The sequence below is a fragment of the Anopheles gambiae genome, chromosome X (assembly GCF_943734735.2).
Source record: "Anopheles gambiae chromosome X, idAnoGambNW_F1_1, whole genome shotgun sequence".
In the NCBI taxonomy this organism is placed as follows: Eukaryota; Metazoa; Arthropoda; class Insecta; order Diptera; family Culicidae; genus Anopheles; species Anopheles gambiae.
Window position 1 is genome coordinate 7,823,561 of NC_064600.1, and position 18,493 is coordinate 7,842,053.

General features: G+C 46.5%; 3 protein-coding genes across 4 annotated transcripts; all 3 read left to right on the top strand.

Moving 5' to 3' along the window:
* Positions 1-252: 252 nt before the first annotated feature.
* On the top strand, positions 253-2,986 carry LOC1271805 (GATOR complex protein NPRL2). The gene is made up of 3 exons (XM_310659.5): positions 253-435; positions 532-713; positions 823-2,986. Exons 1-3 carry the CDS (start codon positions 409-411, stop codon positions 1,805-1,807), a joined length of 1,194 nt encoding a protein of 397 aa, XP_310659.3. The 5' UTR covers positions 253-408; the 3' UTR covers positions 1,808-2,986.
* Positions 2,987-4,144: 1,158 nt separating this feature from the next.
* LOC1271804 (pterin-4-alpha-carbinolamine dehydratase) lies at positions 4,145-5,603 on the top strand. The gene is made up of 3 exons (XM_310658.4): positions 4,145-4,488; positions 4,720-4,797; positions 4,969-5,603. Exons 1-3 carry the CDS (start codon positions 4,285-4,287, stop codon positions 5,269-5,271), a joined length of 585 nt encoding a protein of 194 aa, XP_310658.5. The 5' UTR covers positions 4,145-4,284; the 3' UTR covers positions 5,272-5,603.
* Positions 5,604-7,872: 2,269 nt separating this feature from the next.
* On the top strand, positions 7,873-17,255 carry LOC1271802 (ATP-binding cassette sub-family D member 3). Of its 2 annotated transcripts, none has more exons than XM_061659219.1 (9): positions 7,873-7,999; positions 8,475-9,067; positions 9,258-9,370; positions 11,518-11,708; positions 14,540-14,637; positions 14,725-15,188; positions 15,265-15,362; positions 15,447-15,935; positions 16,023-17,255. In XM_061659219.1, exons 2-9 carry the CDS (start codon positions 8,955-8,957, stop codon positions 16,434-16,436), a joined length of 1,980 nt encoding a protein of 659 aa, XP_061515203.1. In that variant the 5' UTR covers positions 7,873-7,999; positions 8,475-8,954; the 3' UTR covers positions 16,437-17,255. The 2 variants fall into 2 exon arrangements, with proteins under 2 accessions (XP_061515203.1, XP_310656.2); XM_310656.4 differs by having other exon boundaries at positions 7,888-8,256.
* The last annotated feature ends 1,238 nt before the right edge of the window (positions 17,256-18,493 follow it).

The window sequence follows — 18,493 nt, forward strand, 5'->3', positions numbered from 1 at the left end:
TTGAGTGGTTGTTGAGCGGATTTGTGGCACTTGGGTAAAATTGTTCCAAACCCTCGTTTGAAGCTATTCTTGAACCCATCTTAATGCTGGAACTGGTCTTACGACTTAACTCGGTGTCATTCGTGGAATTGATCCCATTCCAGCGTTGAACCTTGGAGTTGGAGATTTCAAACATCTAAAATGATCTACAGTGAGCAACACGCGCGGTATAAACGTGCCAAAATGCTGCGCGTCGTGTAAACGCTGCTTCCTTTGTTATGACAATCACCGTTTGTTGGTGCGTAAACGTCACCAGCGGAGCCCATCAGCAATCCCAACCCGCATCGGCCACCGCTCGGGTGCTGTGCCCAGGGAATTCGTTTGTTTAGTTTTAAGGAAATATGTAACTGCGCTTCGCCAACGACAACGATGGACCGGGAGCAATTGCACCGCGAGGTAAGCGCTTCGATTTGGGTCGCTCCCCTCAGCTTCACTCACTTAACATCAAAATGTTTGTTTGCATGGCGGTGTTGGTTTGCTTGCTGTTTGTAGCCCAAATCTGGCAAGGCGAAGGACGGCCCAATCCGCTGTATACTGCTGAGCGAGTTCCACGTGGTGGCGGGGTCGAAAATCAGCTGCCAGGTGCCGGAGAACTTCATCACCAAGGAGGTGTTCGACTCAATTCGCACGTACATCATACCGAAGCCGCAGCTGCAACGATGCATCCTTACCATGTGAGACCACGATTCTAACCAGCGATGTCTGTTTGCCCCCACAATTACAGCCTTCACTCAACTTCCCCCCTCCCTTCCCTTCTTTTCTCCTTCTTTCTGGCGCCCGCAGCAACACCCTCGGCCACAAGGTGATCGGCTATCCGGTGCGCATCAATCACGTGCGCTACCAGCGGAACTTTTTCTACTTCAACCTGTGCTTCGTGTTCGACTCGTGGTCCCGGACCGTCCAGTACGAGGCGGTGGTGAAGAAGCTCGCCGAGTATCTGCTGATGATGGAGGAGGAGGGCTCGTTTCTGTCCAACGCGGAGAACAACGGCAACATCTGCAACCTGCTGTCGTGCATACTGCGCGACCTGAACCAGCGCCAGGTCGCGACGATCGTCGAGGGCGACACCACGATCTACCTCAAGATCGGGCCGCTCAAGGCGGACCCGCCGGCCGTGCAGGACCACCAGGTGCCGCTGATGTGCCGCGGGTTCGAGGACACGGATCCGGACTCGTGGGACCTGACCACGCAGCAGGTGCTGCCGTTCATTAACGGCATCAATCACGTGGCCCGCATCGCGGCCGAGGCGGACGTCGAGAATCAGCTGGTGAAGTCGTGCATCCAGAACCTGGTGTACTACGGCGTGATGCAGCTGCTGCCCCTGCTCAAGTACAGCAACGTGTACATGTGTACGCGCGAGCTGCAGAAGCTGACGCGCGACCGGGCGCTGGCGGACGAGTGCCGCCGGTACGTGCAGCTGCAGCACGCGGAAAAGGTGGACACGGTGCGGCTGCCCAGCCTGTTCAGCATACTGCAGCTGTACTCGCAGATGACGCACGGCGTCACGCTGCGCTCGCTGTGCCAGCGGCTCTGCCCGCGCGACAACAACATCGACGAGCGGAAGCTGGTGTCGTTCGGGCTGCAGCACAACCTAATTCGCTGCATCAACAAGTACCCGATCTTTACCGGCTCGATACCGACGCCCAAGCACAAGCTGTACACCGGGCTGAACAGCTTGGACGAGATCTGCTGCAAGACGGGCCTGTCGCCGAGCCGGATCGAGCAGGAGATCGACATGGACTCGAACGTGACCGTCATTTGGAAGTAAGAACGCCCGCCCCCCCCCGGCGTGGCCTCAGGCTCCTTTGCCGAGCCGCTGCGAGGCACCGTGCTACTAGCGCGCATCGCCCCGCTGTGTTCTGAGTGTGTTTAATTGTGTGCTTTATTTGTTGTTTGTTTTGTTTTATCTGTTACTCTGCAACTTTACACCCCTGTCTTTTTCCAGGTATTTTTAAATTGTTTAGTGTTAGGTTAGGTTATCTACAAACATGCCGGGCACTCCTAGGACCCAGAAAAAAGCTTCCGAAGCAACCACCTGAAGCTGTGCAAGGTTCTGGTTCAGGTTCAAAATCGGTACCTCCGTTTTAACTCGTTAGTGTGTCAGTGTGCGTGTGTGTGCGTATGTGTGTGTGTAGCCATTATGTGTCTAGCCGCGACCAGCAATCTAGCAGCCGAGCAAAGGGAAAAATATGTTCCAACGTTTACTAGACTGAAGTTTTACAACCCACAAAACTGTCCGATTCTGTTCTATGCACACGTGTAACTCGTGTACGTCCTACGGTAGCGTGCGACCTAGCAGACGAGCGTGCAGCGCAGAACGGGCGTGAGATTAGGTCGCCAGGCCGGCCCGTGCTGGGATGTCTATTGCATCCTTCAAAATAACAATAAACCATTGTTTCCATAATAGCAGCGTAGCTTTAGCACATCTGTCTATGAGGCCGGACAGCGGAAGCACACGTCCCTTGCTGCAATTTTAACTGTCGGTATTATTTAGCGCAGACGTTGGTTTCTCCACTCAGTTAGGCACAATGATTGGGCATGGTATGTCGCCAGACAAAAAGAGCACGGAACATGCACAAAACTCATCATTAAATGCAATAGAACATGGGGTACCTTTTATGCTTTGAATTATTTACAATTAAAGCTCGTTTTGCTGCGATCGGTTAATAGATGAGATTTTTTTTTGGGTTTGGTAAATATTGTGAGAATCTTCAATATATGTGCCATCAGTTTTAGGAAAATGCTGAAAAAATAATTTTAATTGACGAGGGTCGTACTGTGAGCGCATACCCACACAGCAATTGTAAGTAACGATTATATTTTCTAATTTCTAGGAACTCATTTTAAGCGTAAAATTAAGTTTAAACCTCATATAAATTTATAATAAGTTTACCAATTGCGCCGAAAGGTTCTAAAATTGTGTAAATATACCGTGCTTATACCTATATCCCACAGCTGTTACTATATCTATTCTATTGGTTCAAGTTCAATTTTAGCCCTGCAGGTAGTTTTACTTTTTGATAATATTGAATTTTGGACTAAAGGGCCATTTATGAGAGTCACAAAGTTGGTATTATACAAACTTTTTAATGATTTCTTTATCTTTTTCGGATCATAATGAAAAATCAGCATTTTTGTTTGACTAACATAATATCGGCCCTGATGTGAGTAAATCACAGCCAAATCGTCTTGATCTGAAAATCGTTCGGGAAGGTAAATCGATTTTGATTGATTTTGATCTGTCATCATAATTTTATAAAATACGCAATTACTAAAAACGCAAATACTTCATAAAATTGTCCCCATTGGTAAGTTATGTTGATTAAACATTGTAAAGAGACTGAATTTAAACATTGTGTGTGAAATTTATTTGGTGTTGTCTTTCTACCAGCAAGGGTCATAATGTAACGGTTTTTATTCAAATCGAAACTCCTTTATCTTTTTAATTACTTGTAGAAAAAATCTGAAAAATACATACAAGACGTGTAATATACAGTTCTTAAAACTACTAAAGCCATTTTACTGTAAAAAATTGTAAAGTACTGAAAATAATATTTTTTTATATATTGTATTTTTTTTTTTTCAAAAAATCCTGTCAACTTTGAAAAGCTGTAACTAAAAACCGGTAGCGAGTTGAAACAATCTCTGCACAGTTATGGAAACTGCATTTGTTTATTCAATTTTCTTCAAAATACTGCATCGATATTGGATTGCGCATTCAAAAGTTATAAGCCTCCAAAGTCGCTGGCTACTCCGGGTACCCCGACTTCCTGGAAAATGTTTTTTTTTTTTCAGTTGTCAGTAACAGGGAGCCATTAGTACAGGTAATCCCCGAGATACGCGGTGTTTTAAACTTGACAGTTCTTAAGGCAAATTCGACTAATTTGACACATCGATTTCTGGTCGAATGTTATATTTTTTTAAAAAATGGTTGAAAATTGCAATAAACTGTCAGAACTATATCAAAAGATTGATTTATTGGCTGAAGCCTATAAATGCCATGCAAAGTAACACGAAAGTTAGGAATATTCTGACTGGGAAAGCAGCATGTCGTGGCCATGTTTGAGGTTTCCATTAGTGGCGTATCTCGGGCGTCGCCTGTTTTTGCTAATGTCAGGTCGGGAAACGTCAAAGTTGCTCCAGCATTCCTCATCTTCATACACCTTGTTAAAGTGTACGCGAAAGACAAAATAAAATAACCGGCACAACAACAAACCAGTGGAAAAGCGGAAAATCACGGCAAACATGCCAGAAACGATGCTTGCCCGCATCCTAAAGCCACAAAGCTCGGTGCGGTGTGTTCCGTCCCGGCTGGCGATCGAGAGGTTGTTTGGAGTCGCGGCCGCGGCGTTCCGTGCTTCTGTGCAGCAGTACGACATCCGACCGCTGAATCTGTCTCTCGCGGGAACGGTCGGCACCAATACTAGCAACGCCGGCCCGGTTCCGAAGGTAGGCCGTTACTGCTGGTCGCGCCGATGTGCGGTCCGCACGCATTCGCGTTGTTTACAGCGTCTCCCTCACTCCTCCCGGGCCTTCCCTTCCCTATCTCCCTCCACCCCCCACCATCGACGCGCTCCATCGCGTGGAGCCGTTCACTTTTTTTTTGTTCTCTCCCGACCCTGAGCAGCTCACAATCTCCATCTTTCTCGTTATTCATCTCGTTACATTCCCAACGTACAGTCGCCCGAGTACCGCGTGCACCGAACCGTCCCGTATCGAACCTACGCGAGTGCGGCCATTATCAAAAAGAAAAAGATGGTAAGTGTCACCGTTTGACCTCTTTGCTTTTTAGTCTTTTTTTGTGAGTTTGTATGCTACTCCCGATGCCAACAGGTGGCTGAACTAACCGTTGCCGTTTGGCTGAAAATAACTAAATTATTTCTTTTTTGTTGCCATTTTTGTGTCGCATTCCTCTTTCTCCCCTCCTAGCTTGCTAAACTGACCGAAGCGCAGCGTACGGAGCTGCTGACCCCGCTGTTCGCCGCCGGCTGGACCATGGTGAAGGACCGGGATGCCATCTACAAGGAGTACCTGTTCGGGGACTTTAACGAAGCGTTCGGCTTCATGACGCGCGTCGCACTCAAGGCGGACAAGATGGACCACCATCCGGAGTGGTTCAACGTGTACAACAAGGTGCAGGTGACGCTCGCGACCCACGACTGTGCCGGCCTGAGCGAGCGTGACGTGAAGCTGGCCCAGTTCCTCGACCAGGCTGCCGCTGTTGCCAAGTAAGCGGAATTGATTAGGCAGATAGGGAAAGAAAGGGAGGAAGGGGGGGGGGGGGGAGCTTACGTGTTGCTAAGCAGAGGAGAGTGGATTGGCTGTTAGGAAATGGTACCCCGTTCGTCTGTTGGTTGCATTTTGATGCAAGAAAAAAAAGGGGAAAATCTGTGTTGGAGCAACGGAGCGCGCACGCATACTGTAAAACAAAAAGAAAAATGGCCTCCACGTTGGTGACAACAAGGACGACCATGGTACCGATAATCTCGGCCGCTCAAACTTAAATGCTCCGTTTCGTTTCTTTCGTTTTTTTGTTAAATAAAAACATGAAATTCATACGAAAATCTCTCGCGGCCGTGTCGCAACACGCCACTGGTCGGCTTGCACAATCATGTTGCCCCGTGTCGAACGATTTCATCCGAACCGGACAATCAGGAGCTTTCTATGGAAAAGCGCACGCCGCAAACGTAGTCGCAATGGGAGGGCGGAGCAAAATGGTCACCGTTCGTGTGTTTGCTACAGTGCTTCGACTAAAGATAGGCATACAATTTTGGATTTTTTACGGAACACACTACAGTGGCGAGAATTCATTATCAGACGGTTAGATTTACTTCAAGCTGCGGTCATATGAGGAAATAATTTTGAAACAAAAATACTATCAAGTTACCTAATATACTAACCTTCCCAAATTGCCTGGTACGTTTAACTTAGTAGTCTTGGCCGGAACGGTCAAATGCGGTTGGAAACGCTGTTGTGAATCAATTGCGAACAAATTAGAGTGTATAGAGTTGTTTTCGACTCACATTTTAAAAGTTCCTTCCATGGTAAAAAAAACGTGTACATACATTTCTTAAGTGTTGATCTGCTCGGCCTTTTAACGACCAATTTGCAAGTCAGACCTCTCAAATGAAAGGCTGACAGGTCGCGGACAGTATTTTTGTACCTGCCCTGGAGTGGGTACAGGCGGTCCCCGACATAAACGGCACCTCTTAAACGCGTTTTTCTTTTAATTTGATAGTTATTTGGGCAAATTGTACTGCTTTGACACATCGATCGTCAAATGCTAAATAATTTTCCTTCTGATTGAAGGCTTAGAACCATTTCAAAAGGCTTAACATTGTTATATTCTGTCAGAATCATATCAAATCATTAATTAAATGGCTACAACCACCTCCTCACATGCAAAATTACACGAAAATTAGCGAAATTTTGGCTGGAATTCACGAGATTCGACTTACGCGGAAATTCAAGGTGCGCGATATTTTGCGGCCGTTTTCGGTCCCCATTAACCGTGTATCTCGGGGACCGCCTGTACTACCGGTCACGATAGTACACCGAGTTTCACATCTTATCAGTTTTGGTAGCTCATTGGAGAAGATTTTTTCTCCTTTAAAAAACGATTAAAACCCCAGATATTACTAACTTATATGTACAACATGGATTCAATCCCCGAACGGAACCATACGTAGACCCCCATACGTAGGACTGACTATCCTTCTATGATAATAAATAAGTAACAGAAAGCCGAGCTCCTTAGTGGTACAGACAGGCCTTGACCGACAACGGTTGTTGTGCCAAAGAACAAAAAAAAAATACTAAATGGTAATTTTTTCCAAGTATTGTGTAAATTTTTTTTTTGCAAAAAAAATGCAAACAAATGCTGAAAAGTACTAAAAAAATTATCTGCATGAATCGTATTACTTGACAAATGTCGAGAATACAAACACCTAACTTTTTGAAAAGTATCTATTTATGTCCAGTGGTACGCCGTTTATCCGGGCTTTTCGGGAATCGATCTCACCCGAATTATACAATAACACGGATAGTGGGTCCAACTACGTTTTTTATCGCAAAAACTTTAAGGTTTTATTTTAATTATGTATTTTTTTTTTAACCAGTTTAGTTTCAATGAACTTCATGTTTGTTTGAGAAAATTATTTGAATTGACCTTAAATTTTAGCATTTTTTGTTTTGATCGTATGATCTGAAAACGGCTTTTTCAAATATTATCCTCAGCACACAATGTCATCTTTGTATTGAAGTGTCATTTCTTAAAAACACGGATATATGGAAAGCTGGATAAAAGGTGTCCTACTGAATGAGCTTTTTGTTTTTTTGCTAAACAACTTATCATTACACTTTCGCGTATAGTCGAGTTACGTGGAGGACTTGGGAGTGAACAAACAGCGTAACTTAGATACAGGATGTACCCAGATTTCCAGTATTTTCGGAACCAATTGTATCGATGTGACACGTTAACTGTTAAATTTTGAAAGTTGTATCTGAGTAACCTCTTTAGCCGAGAAACGCGTAACTCGGAAACAGACCGTACAGTAAGAGCTAACGCCAAAATATAAAATTTGGCAATTGTTTGTCCACAAATGCTTTCCCTCTTAACAAATAGTCAAAAATAATCCAATAATTTAGTTTTATTATGTTCTTCATAATGTTTTGAAAAATAAAACACACACACTGTGAAACTCAATCGAATCGAAAACAGTTTCCCCTCAATTGTAAACGAAAACGAAAAAGAAAAAAGTTCCCCCACAATCCCATATGGGGTCAACAGTGCCCCGGATTCCCTGCGACAAGTTTCTCAGCACGAAAACAATGCCGAAACCGAAAAATCAACCGAACTCGTCTGACAGCTGACACACACACACATACACACTCTGCATCCGCTATTGTTGTGTACGTGTTGGCGAGAGTGAAACGGCGTGAAAAGCCCCACAAGAGCCAGGTAAGGCAGTAGGGAGAGGCGGTGGGAACTAATGCTTGGAAGTTGGAGTTCGAGTTCAGTTTCGCCAAGCAGCCGAACGTCAACACAATAACGGGAAAGTTTTTTTTCTCCACTCCGCTGGCGAAAGTGGCGTGCGTGCGTGTGTGTGTGTGCGTGTTTGGTTGTTGTTTGCCCTCGTGCCCGATTTGCCCATTGCCACTAGGTGGGCTGGTGTAGCAGGTCTCGGGCCCTTAACCTCTTCTTCGGGTAACAATCAGGTGAGTTTGTTTTTCATGCCGTCCCGTGGACGTGAAGAAGCGCGGAGGTTTGGTGAGCTACATCAGGATGACAGCCTTCGCATCCCAGCGAAAAAAAAAAAACAACAAAGAAACCATCGCTCACACATCTATTTCACCACCGACACTCCCCGTCTCGCTCGCGCAGGCCTCACAAACACACACCGATTGCTCTTCTTTCTATTGGTCTATTTTTGTAGGTGTTGGTGGACTAGAGCGTCGCGCGCTGCGTGCTTGTTTGTGTGTGTGTGTGTGGGGGTGTCTGTGTGTGGACAACATCCCATCAGTCGCGGGACACAGGTAATCAGCGGGCGCCTGCTAGACACAGCAGGGCTGGACTTGGTTACGAACCGTTCGCGACCCATTCGCAGCTCATCATCCTCCCTGTCGCCGTCGTCGTCGTCGTCGTCGTAACGCGGGGCCAGCTCTCCTTCTCTCTGACAGCTGGGTGTGACACACGATAAGGGGTCACGATACTGTCTGCGCAAGTGTGTGTCTGTGTGTGTGTGTTTTTGTGTGTGTGTCAATTGCTCCACCGAGCGAGTGAAGCCACCGATCAACCTGCCCTGGTCCCGGTCCGCTGACAGCGACCGGAAATCGCTTCTGCCCACCCGGGGGGAACACCACACCACGATCAACTGTGTGACGGGCGTGTAGCGTTGTACTAGGCGGGGAGCACCATGGCACCGAACCTGAGCAAGCTGCTCGGCAACCAGAATGCCGTGGTCGGTGTGGCCGGATGTACGGCGGCCGCCTGCATCATACTGTACGGCAAGCAGATCCACAAGAATCGGTAAGCACTGGACCGGTTTCCAAGCCCTCCCGCTCCCCCCCCCCTCCCCCCTTTCCACGGACAAGTTCAAGGTATCCGGTTCGACGCGGTCGCCCTTGCCCCTTGGTTTGGGTAGGCCGGGGTGTGACCACTCTCGCTGAAGCTTGTTTTCTCCCTCTCTCTCTCTCTCTCTCTCTCTTTCTCACTGCAGCAAACAGCGACCGGAGGACGAGATACAATATTTAATCAGCGACAAGAAGGAAAAGCGCAGCCCGAAGGCTCACGTCAATGCCGTTTTCTTCAACCAGCTGCGCACGCTGTTAGGTAAAGGCCCCCAAAACCTCCCCCACCCGGCCGTCCGGTTTTGGGCAATCGCACCACTGGGCACGACGCAGCCTGTTAAGGGCTTAAACAGGCGGGGAAAGGCACACACACGCACACCTGCCCGGTGATGATGATGAGGATGATATTGTTTTTATTTTTGTTGCTGTTGCCAATTTCGCCCCATGCTTGATAAGACACGGTTTGAGTAACGGCGGTGAGATTAAACCGGTGGGGTTGGCAAAGTCCACGCGATGGCAGAGTGCGTGCGGTCAGCGACTGTGTTTGGTGGCGACACGAAACTTTGAACCCTTCGGTGGAGCAGCAGCACCCTAGCGCCCCACCTAGCACCCTAGTATCGATTTGATACGGAGCGCGGCCGGGTGGGTGCGATAGTGCGAGCACTCCGAACCGCAAATGAATAATGCACAGCCAATCCACGCTGGTCTGCGTGTGTGTGTGTGTTTGAAAAAGGGATTAATTAATGATTCCGGAATGGAACGGTTACGAGTCGTCCAGGTCAACCTTCTCACCATCAGCCACCACCACCACCCACCGGTGCATGCAACCATTTGCATTTGAAAGCAGCATGGCCAGGTGTGTGTGTGTGCAAACCAATGGGAAGGGGTTGGAATGTAAAGTTGTGTCTTGAAGACACTGGAAGAATCAGTGCTGCAAAATGTCACTGTCAATGTCATAACAAATTCTGACTGAAACAAAATCCATGTCGGCGTCACGTACTCAATTGTGATAATCAGAGGTGATGATCAAAATGATTGGTGTGACCAATGCATGCTTCGTGACATTTTTCGCGACCAACGCGTGGTCAGCCACTATGTCATGACATTTGTTTTTATTGATATTTTTATTTTATTTTATTTCTGCAAAATGTCACTGACATAGTCATGACAAATTCCGGCTGAAACAAAATCATTGTCAACGTTACGAGCTCTACTGTGATGATCAGAGGTGAGACTCAAACAGTCGGTGCGACCATCACATGCTTGGTTACATGTTGTGCAACTAACTCTTGGTCAGTCACTTTGTTTTCGTGTCGTGATGATCACTGACAGAAAATGTCATGAGCAAGTGAGTGATCAAAGGTGGGTGCTAAACAAAATGGCATCAAGCAAGTGATAGGTCCACCAACAGTTTGAGTCTTACCTCTGATCATCTCAGTTGGGCACGTGATCTGATTTGAGCTTCGTGGCAGTCATGAGTGTTGGTGAGAGTAACAATGACATTTGGTAGCACTGTTCACTGCCAGAAAAAGTCATTATTATGCTTATGACGGTATTAAGCTTAGCTTGTGAGTTTTGCGGTTGACTCAAGTACTCCCATGTCGTGTTCGGCTTGTCATGACGCACTTTCATTGAGTATCAGCAATGAGCATGGCTTTGTTCATTGTTTTCTTTGGTGAATAACTAGTAATGCTCATGACATTTTGCAGCGCATTTTGAATGTTTGGCATATACCTTTTGCCTAAGCCCCCCTCCCCCTTTTGGGCAAGGGTACAGACGCAGGAGCAACTTTTTTTTTGTACACTCTTCCGTTTCGTATATGATCTTGAAGAATCATTATTTATCTAAGCGAGCGCTTTAGCGCGGAATGCCTCTCCAACTCTCCAACCCCAAAGAAGAGTGGGGAAGGGCGCGATTGACGCAAATGCTTCGGCAAAGCATAGAATGATTGTCATTTTTGTTTGTGTAGCTAGTTTTTGTTTTTGTTTCACGCGCTCGAAGACGATGAGAGGTGCTTTTTTTTCTGCCCACCGACCACCGTTTGTTGTGAGGATGTGAAATTAACATTCAAAATTTAAAAATGGCCGTTGAAAACCAATTAGGGAGTGTATAAATAAAAGAAGATCCAGTAAAGCTGAATAAATATATATTGGATATATAACACACGATCGCGATGCAATCGGCGGGCGGCAATACGCATCGATGGCTCGCTAACCTTGGGCCGGTACCGCACAAGGTCATACGGTGGGTCCAGCGCACCGAACACGTATCGCCTTAGCGAGGGCCAGCCAGCCAGGGACCGGGGGCCACTATACAACAAATTGCACAAATTAAGCGGTGTCGTGCGTACGTGCATTGCTCTAATTTTTCGCTTCCATTCCCCTTTACCACCATCCCTTCCTTTCGCAGGCATCATTATACCGAAGAAATGGAGCGTCGAGAACGGTTTGCTGGTCGTGATTGCACTGTCGCTGATTGCCCGCTCGGTCAGCGACATCTGGATGATACAGAATGCGACCGCGATCGAGAGCACAATCATCACGATGAACAAGAAGCAGTTCCGGACCGCGCTGGTCAAGTACCTGTCCGCGCTGCCCGCGGTAAGTGTCGTCGTCGTCGTCTAGCAGCAGGGAGAAGTGCTTCATAAAAGAGAGAGAGAGAGGGAGAGAGAGAGAGAGCGAGCGAGATAGATACAGCTGAAGGGTTTAGAAGCGATAGAGCAGAGTGGTGGGAGGTGTTCGCGTATCGCGTCATGTCTAACGAGTTTGTATGTGTAGAGAGCGCTATGCTATTTTGCTTCTTTTTTTTTCATTCGTGTCTTACGAATCTAATCGCTAAATTCGCATTGGTCCCGGTATGGTATGTTGCTGTGTCATAGTTGGTTATCGCTCGCAAACGGGTTAACTCGAGTCAATTGATTTTTTGGCTGTGGAATAAATGTTCGGTAGTTTTTCAACACAACACAACTGATACAACCGATAGTTTAGATAAGAGCGATCGATAGGAGCGATATGATTAGAGGTTTCCAATTAGATATATTTCCTATCGGTGTATGTTATATCGTCTACTACTATAGAGAGATATTTTGAGAGCATTTAGGGCGTCCTTAGAAGAATAGTATATTATCTATAATTTTCGTCCTTTTTACTTACCAAGTTGTTAAAGCTCGGTAGACAGTCAGGAAACAGTTTATGCAACACCTGTGCTGACTTCAACGAAAGTATTAATATTCCCCCACTTGACCCAGAGATTACAGACTTTCTCAGGCACTTCGTTACAGATGCTGATAAGCATATTTTGAACGTGCAGGATAAGATACGAGTATGAGTTGAATGGAAATTAAGCTAAACCAATCCAAATTGCAAATTTCAGTATCTTGTTAAAAACATTCATTGAACAAACGAAGCAGTCACATTGTCAAAAGATTGTATCTTGTTCTTATCCATTACACATTTGTTTGTATTTTTGATCATTTGTTTATAACTTCCTAATAGGCATATTCATGGTGTAAAAGTTCTTTTTTTGGAATGCATTAATTTTGAAAAGTATGCACACAAGCAACGTGCATAAGTTTGGCTGCATCACAAACTATCATTAGGAGCTATCAAGTTCAAACAAGCTCAATATATCGTACTATCAATACGATCGTCAGCCATCACCTTCTGACACGCCAGTCTACAATAATTTCATGATCTTGTTTAGCGTAAAGCGAAGAATTACATTGTGGAAGAATAAGCGATATATGGTACATAAAAGTTAGTTGTTTGTGGATTTGTTTAACTAATGAGTGCATGATCATATTGACGGTTATAACGCTAACTTAAGCTTAGCTTATATACTATTCATCGAACACAAAAGAAGTAGTTTGGTTTTTAAGTTTAATGCCGAAAAATCGGAATCAAACAAGTTAAGGCTTTCATTGAAAAAGGATCGTTGAAACTGTAGATATGCCTACTGTAGCTCAGGTGCGTCCCTTAGAGCTCCAGTTATCCAGATTCAGATATTCAATCTAGATAGCAGATTAGGAGCACCAAATTCTTCGACTAACAATTTAGGGACCAAACACACAATGAGCAACTTTACGCCTCTTTTGAATAAGTGATTCTTGTCCTAATTGTAAACAGCGAGTTCTATAGTCTAGGCAGGATGAAATATTTCATAACACACAGTTTGACTCAAGTATTGAACGGAACCCGAACATACCCACACAGAGTTTTCAGGCAAATCGGATCATTAACATCTTCGGCGAGTGTACAGATGAATCCAAGCAGCTTTAAACCTTTGCTGATAGTGTTTTTGTAATGGAGATTGACATTTAATTTGCTGCCGAAGATAATCCCCAAGTCCCGTAAACCTCATTACTACACGTTGGACTATTTACACCTCATACACCTGACAACTCATAAGAAAGGTCAATTATCACAGATGGCTTGCAAAGTCAAGCAGTCAGAGTGCGAAGATACATTTTTAAACAACACACACATTATCCAGCCTACATCAGGAAGGAATCTTCAGCTATCACAGATGTTGGGAACACCATAGGCACTCCCAAAAAGCCTGTAAACCTAAACTCCGGACAACTCTGACTCCGACTGGTTCCGGAAGACTCCGCCTCCGGACGACTCTGGATGACTCCAGACGACTCCGGACGACTCTGGACGACTCCGAACGACTCCGGACGACTCCGGACGGCTCCGATCCAGATGACTATGGCTTCGGACGACTCCGACTCCTGGTGGAAGTAGTAGTTCCCAATTTGACGGAGTCGGAATCGGACTAACAATAGTCGGAGTAGGATCGGAGTCGTAGATGCGCTCCAGAGAGCATATCACTAATGAATATGCGCTGATCCGCTCAAGCCTAGCCTTTAAAGTTGACACGAGCAAAGCAGCAGCTTTTGCGGTCAGTATAGATGACTCCAGAATTTGTAATCCAGTTGCAAAGACATGCATGACATGTCCGATTTTGGTTAGACCTTTTTTGGAAAGAATCCATTGTTGTTTAGCACCGATAGCACACAGTCAGCAGTTCTGAAGCGATTTGTGCATCACTTGTTTAGAATACTTTGGAGCAAGCGCAAGTTGATGTTATACTACGATAGTTTTCTATCCGAGTTTTATATATCTTGTTTATGACTGGAATCATCCACGATAATCTCCAAGCCGTAGGACAGGTGTGTTGTGCAAGGGATAATTCAAACAAATGCACATTTCCATTCCATACTATTGCCTTAATACTACAATATTCAGTGTTGTATGTGTCGTTACATTATCAGTTGCAATTAAACTATTTCTGTTAGGTTACGAACCCTACGTACTGCGATAAAAGTCTTAAAAAACAATGTAGCGGCGAAGTTGAATTGTACAAAATAGATTTAATGATCTAGTTACGCACAGCCATTAACAGTTGCTGACTCTTTCTCCCTCCACAGATTGCCGTGGTTAACAACGTGCTGAAATGGAGCATAGGCGAGCTGAAGCTACGCTTCCGCACCAACCTGTCGCAATACCTATACAACGAGTACCTGAAGTGCGTACGCAACCGGGCGGAAGGGAGTGCACAGTGCCGTTGACAAACAATAAACCTTTCGTTCCTTTCTGCTTCCACTTTTTCCAGAGGCTTCACCTACTACAAAATGTCCAACCTGGACAACCGGATAGCGAACGCGGACCAGCTGCTGACGACCGACATTGACAAGTTCTGCGAGAGCGTTACCGACCTGTACTCGAACATCTGCAAGCCGCTGCTCGACATCGTCATCTACGTGTACCGGCTGACGACCAACCTGGGCGGCACGACGCCCGGCATCCTGCTGCTGTATCTGTTCTTCTCCGGCGTGTTTCTCACCAACCTGCGCAAACCGACCGGCCGGCTGACCGTGCTGGAGCAGAAGCTGGAGGGTGAGTTCCGGTACGTGAACAGCCGGCTGATCACCAACTCGGAGGAGATCGCGTTCTACAAGGGCAACAACCGGGAGAAGCTGACGATTCTGGCCAGCTTCAACAAGCTCGTCGGCCACCTGCGCAAGTTCCTCGAGTTCCGCGTCGGCATGGGTATCGTGGACAACATGGTGGCGAAATGTAAGGACCTTTTTGGGCCTGTTTTGTGGTAAATTTTTGTATTAATTGTGTTTTTTTTACTTTGAAACTTTCAAAGACATTGCAACGGTCGTTGGATTCTACGCCGTGTCGCTGCCGTTCTTCGAGAAGGATCATCCGCTGCTGACCGGCAGCCAGCAGAGCGAACGGTTGAGCGTAAGTCACAACTCGGCACCTTTTCCTTTCTTTAGTTTAATAATTCCTCGCTCTCATGTTGTTGTTTTCTCTCTCTCTCTCCAGCGCTACTACACGTTCGGCCGCATGCTGGTGAAGCTGGCGGAGGCGATCGGGCGGCTGGTGCTGGCCGGCCGGGAGATGTCCCGGCTGGCCGGGTTCACCGCCCGCATGACCGAGCTGACGGTCGTGCTGAAGGACCTCAACTCGGGCCGGTACGAGCGCACGATGGTGAACAACTCGGCGATCGCGGACGCGGGCGACATCGGCCCGGGCCGGGGCCTGCTCAAGTTCCAGGACAATCTGATCAAGTTCGAGCACGTGCCGCTGGTGACGCCGAACGGCGACGTGCTGGTGAAGGACCTCACGTTCGAGGTCAAGTCCGGCATGAACGTGCTCGTGTGCGGCCCGAACGGGTGCGGCAAGAGCAGCCTGTTCCGCATCCTCGGCGAGCTGTGGCCGACGTGGGGCGGCAAGGTGACGAAACCGCCCGCCGGCAAGCTGTTCTACATCCCCCAGCGCCCGTACATGACGCTCGGCTCGCTGCGCGATCAGGTGAGGTGTTGGTGTGTCCCGCTCCCGTACGTTTGAGCTTAATCGAATCCCACCCACTCCCCCCCCCCTCCCTCCCTTGTTCGACAGATTATCTATCCGCACACGCACCAGGAGATGAAGCGGCGCGGCAAAACCGACGCGGACCTGCTCAAGTACCTCGACCTGGTGCAGCTCACCTACCTGCAGGTGCGGGAGAAGGGCCTGGACGCGATCGAGGACTGGATCGACGTGCTGTCCGGCGGCGAGAAGCAGCGGATCGCGATGGCCCGCCTGTTCTACCACAATCCGCAGTTCGCGATCCTGGACGAGTGCACGTCGGCGGTGTCGGTGGACGTCGAGGGCAGCATGTACCAGTACTGCCGGGCGGTCGGCATCACGCTCTTCACCGTGTCGCACCGGAAGTCGCTCTGGACGCACCACGACTACTACCTCAAGTTCGACGGCCACGGGGCGTACGAGTTCGGGCCGATCGAGGGCACGCAGGACCAGTTCGGCTCGTAAGCGTCGATTTGTTGTGTGTGCGTGTTTTGTTTTTTTTTTTACTTCGCTTTCTTCCCTTCGGCAAGTGGAGCCGGGCTGCTCGGCTTCGGCTTCTTCTATTTCCATTGTTTTTGTTGTTTTTTCTTTTAACGCAACGTTTAGCGAGTAGCGTGCGTGATTTTTCCTTTTTTTTAAACAAAGCAGAAGGGACTTTTTATTTTCACTCTCTCTCTCTGTTTTCCATCGTACAGTGAACTCGTTACGCTATTTTATAGGTACATATATTTACTTTTGTTCTCTCGCGATAATAGGTGTTTGTAAAGCTAATCTAGTAAACACGGGTGCAGGAAACCGGTTCTTTCTTTTTGTTTTAGTGAAATTTAATCCTTCTCCCTTTTTTTTTTATTTTAAATTCACATAAGACCACATTTTAATGCAGTTTTTCGCGTGCACAAAAAGCGTTCTGAAACCTGAACGCTGATGATGAGGTTGGTGGGTAGGAACTTAGCGGATTGCGGGGTTGAGGTATAGGTTTTTTTTACATTTGTTTTACATTCGGTCGCCCGTCTCTGCCTGTCTGTCTATTATCATTCCACGTGTTTTGTTGAAGGCGATGCAGATTCGTATGCAGACAAAGGCTCATGCTCTATCAGTTACCCATTATATAGTAGTTTGCGAACCATAACAGCATGCAAAAAACACACATAGATACATACACACACACACATTGTACCGTAGTTTTCCTTCCGCTACCTTCGTCTCCTTTCGGTGCTTAATTTAGTGGCGAAGAACGACACGAAAATAAAGAAATACAATATACATGGAGAAACAATAAACCAACATTGACCGATGGTTGTGTGCCAACTCCGCTGGAGCGTTCAGCCAAGCATCTGTCCGAAAAGGGAAGACAGTTTCGAATTAGAATTAGATGTATGTTTTTTTGAAATTTTGTTAGTAATGTTCAAATGATGGATTACTTGATTACCGCTCGGGCGGAATATTTTAAATCATGAGTGGAGAATGGTAACCTGCTGTCGCAACAAGGATCGATATCTGGTTAGTAACTAGCCAGAGGTTCTCTCGCGGTACTTTGATGAATTACTCAACGGCTAGTTAAGCTAGCATACGCTGATGATATAGACAGCATTGGTCTGCGGCTCTCCTATGTAACAGGCGGCAGAGAGCCTCGGATTGCTGATAAACAAAGCAAAGACCAAATTGATGGTTCCAGCATCAGCGGCCCTGCCAGCAACAACTCCAAACTTACGTGGGTGTGACGTACAGATAGGTGTAGCGCACCGTTGAAGTCGTCCCAGAATTCACCTATCGTGGGCCTAAGGTCAGCAACAACTGCTGACTGCCAACGGATCATTCTACAACCTGAAAAAAAAAACAGTTCACCTCAAAGAACCTGTCGCGACGAACGAAGCTGGGACTATATAGCACCTATATAGTACCGATACCGATACAAATCCGACGGTATTGTAATTACCGAGATCAAGCACGCCAGGCTTCCGTAAAGTCTTGTTAGACCCTCCTCTCGCGGTAGGCCCAAATTGAGGTGACAGGATGGCGTGGAGGCGTCCGCCATTAAGGCCGGGATAATAATTGATAATTTGCTACTTAAATTTTGCTACTTTTTCTTCATATTTCTACGTACACATTTAAACAGTATCCAACCCAGTCAGTTCTAACATGTAATCTAAACTTCTGAGACACTTGTTTAATAGAATTCGCTAAATTCTAAGCACCAGTCTGGAGTCTCTAAAGACAGTACTTTGCCAAACGATTTGCTTCTTTCTCAAAAACAGCTTTTGAACATATCCGTAAACATCTCCACATGTTTAAATACATCAGAAAATGTTAATCATGAGAAGAAATAGTAAAATAGCATGTAGAGAACTGATAGGAATAGGACACAGTGAATAATTTGTCATGATATAAATTATTGCGTATTAATGACGATCTCCTAAACACAATTTTAAAACACGTGGCTAATCACTCCACATTCATAACACATCGCGTAGTTCTTTGGAAAACGAAGATCTTACTGCTCCACAAACGACCCTTTCCTTCAA